This window comes from Stegodyphus dumicola, chromosome 6, assembly GCF_044657685.1.
Source record: "Stegodyphus dumicola isolate Sdum_Otavi_A_Nest chromosome 6, ASM4465768v1".
Lineage (NCBI taxonomy): Eukaryota > Metazoa > Arthropoda > Arachnida > Araneae > Eresidae > Stegodyphus > Stegodyphus dumicola.
This window is the reverse complement of record NC_140773.1, coordinates 200,473,424-200,486,023: the sequence shown is the minus strand read 5'-3', so window position 1 is coordinate 200,486,023 and position 12,600 is coordinate 200,473,424. Positions and strand designations below refer to the sequence as shown.

General features: G+C 30.7%; 1 protein-coding gene across 4 annotated transcripts in view; it reads right to left on the bottom strand.

Moving 5' to 3' along the window:
- Window positions 1-12,600, bottom strand: part of LOC118186748 (leucine-rich repeat-containing protein 45-like) — an 85,495-nt gene that overhangs the window by 41,064 nt on the left and 31,831 nt on the right. For all 4 annotated transcript variants that reach the window (XR_004757826.2, XM_035356891.2, XM_035356892.2 and 1 more), the window contains exon 6: window positions 7,012-7,102. Coding sequence is in view for 3 of the 4 variants with exons in the window: in XM_035356891.2 (XP_035212782.2) it covers window positions 7,012-7,102 (91 nt within the window). In the remaining variant the exon portion in view is untranslated. The remainder of the gene's footprint in view (window positions 1-7,011; window positions 7,103-12,600) is intronic.

The window sequence follows — 12,600 nt, the reverse complement described above, 5'->3', positions numbered from 1 at the left end:
AGTACCTCAGGGTTCAGAGATGAATATAAAGTGTATTCTGAGGTTTTGTTATGTTGAATTTTAACACGTTAGTGTTTTGATTGCAGCTAGTAATGTTGAACACTTGTACATAGACACGCACGTTTTGGTGTTTCTCTTTACAACACATGTCAGAGAGCACGGGGAGATTATTAAATAATGGCATGAATGAAATAAAAATAGTTTTAAAAGAAAGATATACGTGTTCATGTTACTTGCCATTTGATTGTTTAACATTTCATTAAATTCGTTTTCCTTCCAGATCTCTGGAAGGAACCAGATTCAACTAAGGAAAACTCCTGTTTGTAGATGCAGACAGATGAAAAGTAATTGTCCATGGAATTGATCATGTAAAAACGACTTTTTAATTTCTAGATTCGATAGTTTTTAGTGAGGAGTGTTTGTGAAAGATTGGCCTCGCGTTAGATTTAGAATCTAGAGCTAAAAGTTTTCAACAAGGTCGTTTAGACCTCAGTTTTTAACTAATTAACTCTGGCGGGAAGTATGTAAGGATCCTAAGTTTTACTAATGTTTATTTTATTTTAAAACTGTACTATCACTTCTTATTTTCTACTTCCAACCAGAATTAAATGCTTTAACTTGTTTATGCAAATTGTCTTGCTAATGCCCAAGTATTTAAGCTGTGGCTTTTTGCCAAGAGTTAGAGAGAGAAGGAGACTTAGGAAGCGAGCCGCTTGCCACTGCAGTCTTACGAGTTTTCCCTCGGTTGCTGTTTGCCTTTTAAGGCCAGAGATTTAGCCCTCTTGATATTTGAAAACGTATTGTGGTTTCAGCAGCTCGGCGTACTACATACGTACCCTTTTAAATAAAGGGCAGTCTTAGTGCTAGGCATTTGTATACTAATTTAAAGTTAGCTTTTAGTTACAGTTTTAGTTAATAGTTTTTATATTTTTACGTTCAATCCACAAGTGCTTGGTCTCTGTATCCCAAAGTACGGGAGTACCTGTAAAGTAATAGAGAATAAACTTTTTATAAAGCAGGAAGGTTTAGTATAACCTTCCTGCTTGTGTCATCTATTCCACACAATCTGGAACAGAGCTTTAGTAAGTTCCCAGTAATTTTCAGGATATTCAGGATACAGTATGTTCCCGAAGCAAGTGAAGAGACATAGTACATCTGACAGCTTATAAAAAGTGAACGGCAAAATCTCAAACTTCATTGTTTGGGAGAAGCACCTTATTGTCTGCATTCAAAATAAAATCTTATGGTTACAACAACAACAACAACAACAACAAAAGAGTTCAATATTTATTTGTTTGCTTTATTAACATTTCTATCAATGTAAGCTGCTTCTTTGTTTAGGCTAACACTTTAATTCTATAGACAGATGTAATTCCTTGTTCACTTACAAAGTTCCACTGTTCAAATCCTGCAACTACTGCATCAAATTGTCCATCAAAATTTTTTCATTCTCATCAACCTCTCTGTCACTTCTTTTCTACTGGTAATGATGTTTTCTGGATTTAGAGCCATGTTACAGATTTTGCCATTCGTTAATTGAAAGATGACTGGGACAGTGTCATTGCAATAAAAGACTTTTGTCAAATCACCTTCACAAATTCCATTAACTAGAAAATTTTGCTATTTGTTTGCAATACCTGAAAATCAACAAATCCATGACTATCATAAAGCTCAGTTACACACTATTCCTTTATACACTATTGGTAAATTTTGTTTTGCTTCTGACAAAGTTAAACCTAAATTATATTAGTTTATTTACTATACTTATGTCTATTTTCCACACATATTTAAGGCTTATCTGAGCTTGAAGTAAATAAATTCCCACATATAGGGCAACAAGGAGGCAGTTTCAAAGGATCAGACATTCGTCTGATAAACAAAAGTTAAATCACTACAATGATATTGCCAGGTCTCTTATGAATACACAGCACAATATGATGGACCTAATTATTTTTTAAGTTCACTTTCCACAGATGATGATTTCATCTGGAGAGCAAGAAATAATAGATACAAGAAATAATACAATAAAATTCTACTTCTTAAAGACCCTGATAGCATATATTAAACCAACACTAAGAAAGCAGAATTTTTAACATTGCATCTGGAATCTCATTTTCACGAACAAAATTCACGACACAACAACAGAATGCATATGCTCTTTCACTTCAATTTACACCACACTCTCACAAACAACATTGTTTCAGTTCGAACGTCAGAAATTTTTGGCTTCATTAAAAAGCTCAAACCCAAAGAAACACTTTGATATCTTATGTTGACTGTGAAGAGGATAAAAATATTTCTATTGAAATTTATTTTCAAGCTGACAAATATTTTCAACACAATACTGAAATGGCAACATTTCCTTGCAGCGTGGAAAACTCTTACATTCATACCTATCTAGAAGCCAAATAAATCAGCTACTGAGCCAGGATCTTACTGTCCGATCAATATACTAACCTGCTTAAGCAAATTGATATATGCCGTCATCTCGACAAGAATAAAAGACTGCTTGGACAACAATAGCATCCTAATCCCCCATCAGTTTTGACTGTGTCGGAATTTATCCACTTTACACCAGCTTTAAAGAGTAGTGGAACATATATCAGAGGGTATGCAAAGCAAGAAATTTACTGGAGGATTCTTCATTGACATAGCCAGAATTTTTGATTGTGTTTAGATGGACACCTAGGCTTCCCAGATTATATTACACACATAGTTAAGTTCCAACTAAAAAGTAGACACTTTGTCATTCATATTTCAAACCCAAAGACTACCTGCCATGCAATCTTAACAGGCATACGATAGGGATATTAGGATCTACATTATTTAACATTTATAACCTTTGGGTGAACAACATTCCTCGCACACTCAACACTACACTGGCTATGTATGCTGATGATACAGTGATCCTTGCTCAAAATCCATTTCTTAGTCCAGTCATTCAACATCTTCAAAATCAAATACTACATACATTGTAGACCTAACTAAGAAAACAGGAGATCCAGGTTGATGTGGATAAGAGTATTGCTATCTTATTCCCACCAAAGAAGACTTTAGATAAGAATTTGCAATTTACGGGAAAACTCTCAGCTAAGCAAGTCACTTATCTTGGGATGATCCTCCCAAATTCACTCACATGGTCCACACATATACATCTTATTATCCAGAAGTTTCAAGAGCGTAAAACCAGACTCTGTCTCCTAATTGCTCAATGCAGAATTCTATCTATTAATGACAAGTTACTCATTCGTAAATCTATTTTGCGTTCCATGCTTTGCTATGACTGTCTAGTCTGGACATACTCATGTAAAAATACAGTGGAACCTCAAGATACAAGCACCTCTACATAGGAGATACGAGGAAAGTATGAGCGAAAACTTTGTCTCTAAATATGAGCACTGACTCGAATAACAAGTAATGAGCCAGGCTGTTTGTATGAGTGGTGCCATTTCCCGATCCGACTTGACTCGGGGAATCCCCTCGTCAGATCACTCTATTCTTTGATCTACCTGTTTGTGTGCTTGTGAGACAATTTTTTATTATGTTTAACATAAAAATAATTATTTCACGATGCCTTCCAAGAAGATTGTTGCCTCAGATAGTGCTGCAAAGAAAAATAAAGAAGTCATGACTATTGGAATTAAGAAAGAAATCATATATAAACAAGAGTGATGTAAGAGTGACGGAATTGGCGAAGACTTTTGACATCGATGATTTACAGTATTCTGAAGAAGTAGGAAGAAATTAAGTAACTTGACTTAGTCAAAGGAGTTACCATTACTTCCAAGCGCCATCCAAAACTCCTAGATGTTGAGAAGCTGTTGTTGGTGTGGATTAACAAGAAGCAGTTAAAAGATTGCCGGGAGCTATCACAAAGATAAATTATGGTTATATTATCTATCAGTGTTATTTATTAGAAAAATTGATTTTTATGCTGATATTTTTGGCAGTGCAGAATGGATTAACTGGATTTCCATTATTTTGATTAGGGAAGTTTGTTTCTAGATATGAGAAATTCGCTATACGAGCTCAGTGCTGGAAGAAATTAAACTCGTATCTCAAGGCTCCATTGTAATAGAAAGCAACTGCAAAACTGTGCAGAATTGCATTTTGTGGCATATTACGAATTTACCACAGAAAAAACACCATTCATGAAGAATTAAAAATTGTTCGGCATAGAACTTTTTGCTATGCCGAACATCTAGTGAGAAATGTTCACATAAAATTGAGATCTCAACAATTCTGAAATAAGGATTTATAATTATGATTTAAAGACATGTTAAACAAAAAGAGGCCTATGACCCTTTATAAATCTCAGTATTGTTATGGAAACCTAAGGTATAATTTATTGTGCACTACATTTTGTTAAAGCATTGCGTATGTATTTTGACTTCTTTTGGTTATTTTTTGTATTTTATGTATCTTTTGCATATAACTTGAAATTGTTATTCACTACTGGCACCTAATATTTCGCACTTGCTCATTTATGGCAAATAAATGACACATTTATGATTCACCAGCTCAAGAGTGAGCTTTCTGTATTTTCAATTTTTTTTTTTTTTTTTTTCCTGGGAAGGATTTCTTCTAATTTTCAGGGGAAGGGGAAGCAGTTATTATTTTCTAATAATTTAAATATTCCTTAAGTTATGTCCTGAAACTATTTAGAAACTTTTAAATTTACTTGATAAGGGGTGATAAGGGATACGCAATGTGCCCAGGTACCCAGGTGTTTAACACCATTTTTCCCAAAAGGAGGCTTATCCCCGGCCGGCAATAGACATTTTGTGGCCCGGTGTGGTCTTTGCATGTACAAAATTCTGTTGCGATCTAAATTTTGTGTTCCAGAGCCTTTCCTAAATTTTAAAGATTTTGCCATTCCTTAATTTTGTTGCTTAGTGCTTCTTTAAATTCCAAAATTTTCATTCCCCAAGTTCTGCACTAGCTCTAGCATTTGTCCTGCCTGGGCTTAACTGAGTAACAAATCACTAGTGCTGTTTCAGTTATTCTCAACTGAAACAACACTAAGCAACAAAATTACAGGCTAAAAGATTACATTTAGTGCTGTTTCAGTTGAGAATAACTGAAACAGCACTAAATGTAATCTTTTAGCCTGTGAGTATAATTTGCAAAATTTACTTTTTCATATGGAAAGAAATTTCTGTTCTCTTCTCATCAACACACTCAACACTCTGCAGTAGAGTTAGCTGATCTCTCCAAGCATAATGTCAACACAAAAGGTTACAATACTCTTCACTAATAATGAAAATTAAAAAATCTGATGTGCACACCACATGACTTCCTTGTACGGAATATTAACTTATACGCATTTTTCTTGCAATTTGTATAAACTTATTGGATTGAATTAAATCTACTTCGCCAACAGCGCATGAACCACAATAGAATAAATGCATTCTTTAAAATTCACTCTATTTGTTTACCATAGTGACACTCTGGCGCTAGGTTCACTTAACAGTATTATATTTCATTCATATTATAACTCATAATGCACAAAATTTGTAACATTTAAAGAATAGAATTATCTAATCGTTGCCACATGTTCTATTCAAATACTACTATAAAGCTAGAATGATGCATAAAAGAAATTAAGCAAACAAAACAAAAAAGAAACAGTTTTTCACAGACTATTAAGCATTTCTTATTCAATTAATTCAGTTCTCATTTCGCGACACGGCAAAAATACATAAAAACTCAAAATATCTGTATTATAAATTACGAAGTAAATCTTAAACACTTATTTCCTTGAAAAAATTCCAGAAAGTATTAAGCATGATTTAATTCACAATAATAAATGAAGGTGTTATCTTTGTTGTTGCAAAGCTACGTTTCTCTAGATTGGCAACAAATCCATTACTCTGCTGTTTCAAATGTAAACAAGCAATGGCCGCCATCAAAAAAATTATTAGGCTTAGCGGTACTTAAACAACTTTAAAATTGTTGATAATTCTAAAAATATTGCATACAGATTTACAGATTTACTAAAGGCATAGAAACCTTAACCAGAAGATAAGAACAACATAATTCAATCATTTTTAAAGCAAAAAATGTACAATTTACAAACATATAAGAGTAAAGAAACTCTGATCACTGAGCCGGGTAACAGAGTGGATATATATATATATTTATATACGTTTGGCACGGCTGATTGCAACCAAAATAGAAGGTGCACATCTACATGTTATAGTAGTCCTATATACAAAATTTCAACGTTCTGAGGCTACTCGTTTTTGAGTTAGGCGAGATACGTACGTACGTACGTATATACATTCGTACAGACGCCACGAAAAATTCTCTTCAGAATTCATTTTAATGCAGTTTTATATATATATATATATATTTCTTTTTTTGAGGAAAAGAGTCTTTTATTCTGTCCTTACGTACAGATATCACGCAAAAACATTGTTGAATTGCATTCGAAAGCGGTCAAAATGGGTATTTTCATTGAAATATGCTGCCTGAAACTTTTTGCGATTACAATACTTCCTTTTTTACTTCGTACAAGGAAGTAAAGAGAGGAAATAAAAAAACAACTGTTTAGACACGACAGCATGAATAAATTTTCAAGCTGTAGGGTGTCGACAGTCATACGGTAATGAAAGTTAACAATAATAAATAATGATTCACCAGGTTGGCATCAGTGCCAAATTTAAACTCCCCATGTTTTAAAATAACAAAATATAAACAAAATCAATTATGCAAGCATAAAGCATTTAAAATGTCTAAGGGGGGGGAGAGGTTGTTAGTGATCTAGAGGTCAAGATTTTAGGTCATTCCAGATATTGGATATCCAGATTTCAAATTTAATCTTAAAAACTTTTTCAGGGCAAATTCTTCTTTGATATTACATAAGTTAATAAACTATTTGAATACTTATATATATAAAGGCTGACTCTCTAAGTAAAATAAATTGAAGTTAAGTTTAAGAATCTCGCTGCTTTTCCTGAATTTTGGTATTACATTTTTATTTTTACCAACAAACTTCTTGTCACTTACCTATTTTTTGCAAGGTAGAATTCTTAATAATAACATCAGCAACAGACTGAGCACAAACATGATTCAACTGGTTATTCTTCAAATCTATAGTCTGGATAGATACAAATTAACAAATATTAAGCTATTAAAAAAAGAAAAACTGTACGCCTGATTTTAAATAAAGATAGCTGATAGTATAAAAATGTATCAAAGGTAAGGTAAAGTCACTTCCCTAGATATAACTTAAACTTTATAATTTTTAAGAGAGCTAAAATCGGTTTTAAATCAAGTTTCCATTCAGTATTTTTTTTATTATAAGTAATTTTCTCAGTGCAGATAAAAAATTCCCTGCTCTTAGTACCAATTTAATAATAATTATTTACAAATACATACCATAATAAAATTTTTAAAAACAAAGTACACAAAATATTAAAAATTGAAAAAAATAAGATTACTCACAAAGAATTTTTATTTAAACTATTAATTATAAGAACTTAAGAAGGAACTATAAAATTTATGAGAAAACTTTTATACTGTTATATAGAACTTTAAGTACAATTTAATGATTTAAATTATAATGACTATAATGATTAAACATATGACACTTGAAAACATGTTCCATGCTATATATGACATCTGTAACAAAGATTAGTCCACTAATGATTTAAACCAATTTAAATTTTTAGACATTTCTAACATTTAAATGTATTAAACTCTTCTTCAACTTAAAATAAATAAAATTTAATACAGAGGCATATACTGTTTCCAATGCAAAAGAACTGAAAATGAAGGATATCTATTTTCAGTATAATTTGGCTGAAAAAAATAATCTACTTATGATATGAGCAATTAAATATTTATCGAAAAATGCAAGTGAAAAATTCATAATTTAACCTGTAAAAGCAATATAAAATTTCATTCAAAAAGAAAAGTAACAATTAAAAACTAAGGAAATAAAGATGAATTTTGGTTACATCAAATTAAAATTGAAATACAAAAAACTTTTTCCTCTCATATTTCAATTTAGATTGACGTAATAAAAATAATAATAAAAGTAAATATATGAAGAAATAAAAATTATAAATTGCAATGATTTTAATGATAGAAACTGTATTTTCATTTTTATATATACTGTTTTTTGCAAAAATACATTATTCTCCGAATCTTAGAAAGAGTAGAACTCATTGTGCTTCATTACAATATCACAATCCTATATCTTTAGTTTAACTTGATTGATCATCTGTCTTTACCTGATCTATTTATTTTTATTGCAAAATTTTCATATTAAAAGAAATTTAAAATTTTAAAACAGATAGCTGATAAACATAAAATGGACATGTCAATAACAAATACAAAGTTAGGCAAAAATCAGCCTTAAATTAATGTAAACATTATTAAAAAATAAAAAGAAGAAATTGAAACCTTCACCTTCAGTGAACCTATATGTCAAATATTATTATACACAAGTATCTGTACAATAAACTAGAATCATGTGTAAATATAGTATTTGATATGATTAAAACTGAAAAGAGTGTTGATTTCAGTATTAATTATCAATTGATTTATTTTCAGTATAATAGGGACTTTAATAATTTTATAATGACAGCAAATAAGTATTTGAGTAAGCAAAAGTACTTTGGATCATAAATGGATGTTATATTGAACTAAGTTGTACCTTACTTTCAAGAATAAAATTTGCTGATGTAAATAAATAAATAAATAAAAATTTGAAAGGTTTCACATTTTAATAGTTGCCCAAAAGGGTTTGTTAAGATTTTTTACACTCTGGTTGAGCTCACAGTCTACCAGTCTGCTGTTACAGTCACTCCTACTAAACTTCCTGCACTTACCCTATATACGATTCAGCAGCAAAATTTTAAAAATTTTAAAAGCAGCATAGGAGTATATATTTGGAATTCCTGATGCAGTACTAAGCGTTGGCATACATTTTCTGGGGTTTTTTTTTCCGCCAGTCTTTTCTCGGCTAATCATATCATTATTCGGTTTCCTTACTAAGATCACTTCGCTAAAAATGTTTTATTCCGTTTATAACTAAACTGCCACTTCTCACTTTGAAACCATTGAATTTGTTAATCAAAATGTCATTAAAGTTTCACAAAATAGGAAACAGATAATAGTATAAACCTGAATTTTAAAATTCAGGCTTTCGAGTGCCCAAGTTAGGGTGGAGGACTACATTATTCAAAATTTGATGGCTCTAGGTACCTTATTTTTTTTCCACAATGCAAGAAACATTCATACATTCTTTTGTAGATTCTTCGTTATTTGATTTTTTTAAATATAATACAGGGCAATAATATTTGGAGGCAATAATTTGAAAACTGATACAACACATTTAAGTGTTTCAACACAAAATGCCGTTTTGAGACTAATATCCTATTCGGAACCAAAAATGTCAAAACTTGGTTAATAAATAAATATGAAACTCAATCTAGATGACATTTTATGCTAGTGTTGAAACAGTATTAAGTTCTACACATATGCAATTAATATTTGTTTTTAATAGCCATATTAAAAAGAAATTATTAATTATAGTTCCTAACTAAATTATTTATATGATTTGCAGTATCAAAACCAAAAAATTCTAATTCTTACAACAGAATTTTTAAATTTAATTTTATATGGGGGAAAAACTTTGTAGGAGTTTGTCCCCCATATAAAATTGAAAACTGTTTTCTTTTACTCTTAAAGGAGAGGAACCTCATAACCTATCTCTCTCTGTATCAATAGTTTCTTTGAAAATTGGGTACTTTCTTAGCTTTATGGCCATTTTTTTAAATGGCACTAAGATTATCAATAAATTCCATGAAAACTGGGTACTTCCTAAGCTTTATGGCCATTTTTTAAATGGCTCTATCAATAAATTCCAATGGAAACCACTTTCAAATGGCTAGCAGGCCTGACAACAGCAATTTTTAGTTTGCTCATGACAAAAAGAGCTCTATATAAACCATGTGTCATTTGTATTTTCTTTCTTCATATAAATGTTAACAAGATACTGTTAATTTATAATCAATTATAATTCTCTTATCACAAGAAGAGAATATTCCATGTGTTAATGTATATATATCCGTTTTTCAGAAAATGTTTTTAAATATTTGATTTAAAGAGAAGTGAGAAAGATGCTATATTTTTCTTCCAAAAAGACACATTTTACCTTGCATTTTAATATGAAAAAAAAATGATTATTAAATAAAACTACATATCAAAGAATGTATTTGAAGATGCAATGTGAAAAGGTGCAAGTGAAGAAAAAGCACACATTTTGACTACTGGTTAAGAAGTTTCAGAATGCTGTTTGTAACAGTGCATTAATTTATTTACTATTAGACAGAGGAATTGATGTTGATTAAATGGTGAAAGAAGCAATTCAGCCTTTACAAAAATAAAACTAATGGAACAGCTTTATTCCTTCTCGTATAAATATGGAATACAGAGGCAATCAAACTCATGCCAAAAATCATCAAGTATGTACAAAAGAGATCAATGATTTATACAGTCAGTTGTAGAGTACATAAAAGAGAGGAACTGGAAAGTGTTTGTTAGACACATTTCATTAGGAACCATAAATTTCATTTTGCTCATCCATCAATGGATACTCATACTCAAAATGTTGAAAGATTGTGGCTCTCCACAAAACGGTGAAAAAAAAATCAATGATGCTTAGTTCACACTCATCATGAGTAGAGTTCATGTGGCAAAAATATTTGGGATGAGAAAATGCTTCTGATGTTACGTTAAAAGCAATTGTGGAAACATAGCAGTTACAAACCATATGTGAAAAGCATGGTATGAAATGTATGAAGTATATTATAAGGTCTGAAAAGTAAACATCAGTTCTGTGAAAAAAAATAAACATGGAGTACGTGATATTCCTGCTACCAGCTTGGTGTTTAAAAATGCAGAGGGGGGCACAAGTAGCAGAAATTTGTCAGAGTAAGGTTGATTTTTGTCTAGTTTTATATAGGCAATAGATAGTTAAAACTGAATGGAAAATTTAAGAAAGAAATAGGTAATACTCCATTTTTAAAGCAAAGGCATAATCTTTAATGCATTTTAAAAAATGTGAAAGGAAATTATTTGAAGAGAATGGTGAAGGATTCCAAATATATGTGTTTACATCTGATTAATGCTTTAAAAAGTGCTTTTTGAATGTCAGCTTGATTGGAATTACAACATGCTGAATTTTTTACAGACCCAGATTTAATACCTATTATCAAAATAACTTAATCTGTACTTTGACAAGAAAGTACAGATTAAATTATTTTGGTGACAGGTATTCAATCAGTCTGTGAAAAAGTGCCACTACATTTAGGCACTAATATTGGCAAGCTTAAATGTCCAATCTACAGCATGCAAATTTCAGACATCATCAAAGGTAACTTATGATTTTAAGTAACCTTTAGCATAGTTGTAATCTTCATGGAAAATATAGCAGTGATATAGTTCTATCATGTATAAAAACTATAATTATATTATTGTTATAGATTAAGCTAACATATAACAAAATATAAAATATGTTAACACATTTTATAACTTACACCAAGGAGGAAGCTTCATTTGTCATAATAATGACATGCAAAAAAATTTTATATTTCTATTTTGGATCAAAGTCATTTCCTTTTCAACTAATGGAAAAACAATAGAATTCATCATGATTCAATACTTTTCCATATCTTCTTCTGATTAACTTACTTTTATTCAAAAATTTTCATATTCATGATTTCAAGAATAAGCATTTTAGTTTCTGCATAAATTTTTTAAAAACTTATACACACAAAAACTGGGAGAATTTGATACAAAATGGACAAAATACAGAGAGTATAAATATACAGAAAAAGGGAAAAGTATATATGCAGAAAAAAGAAAATTTTACTAATGAGTTAAAAAAAAATGCTCGTAAAATGTTCAATTACTTAAAGCCACAATCTTGAAACACATATAAATTAAGTTTCTAGAGATAGCATGTACAGTAAAAGCCTGACTACCTGACATTTAACTAACTAGAAAGCTAAGTAACCGAAATGTTTTAGGAATTTAGAAAAAAAAAAAAAAAAATCCCCCAAAATTAAGTAAATGAGAGATTTATAACACCATTATATAGGTCACTATATTATTAGCTCATACACATTGTAGCCAAACAGTATGACAACAGCACCAAAAATGGATAAGCATGATGTCACAACCCCATCATTAAAGAATTTTGCCTTGGTTTTATATAAATCCAGCTATTTCTTGATAAGCTGGTTTAAATTTTGTAAAGAAAGATACAAGATCTGTTTTTTTTTCATCACATTTTGAAAAAATGATAATATCTGGAATCTGCCTTTCATGGGACAGCATACATAGAATATTTTCTAAGTTACGATCCTGGCAACAAAAAAGATATGGTGTGAGATTTTATTTGAAAACAGCAATGCAAACAATGGATAAAATTGTGATAAGTGTTTTAACCCTTTGAAGGGCACCGGTATGTAATATATACCGGTTGTTTGTAAATTTTTTAACCTCGGAAAAAATTATAAATTCTCTATACCAAAAGCTATACTCGTAAGTTTCTAGTGTTTTCTTTCGATTCTAAATGGCAGC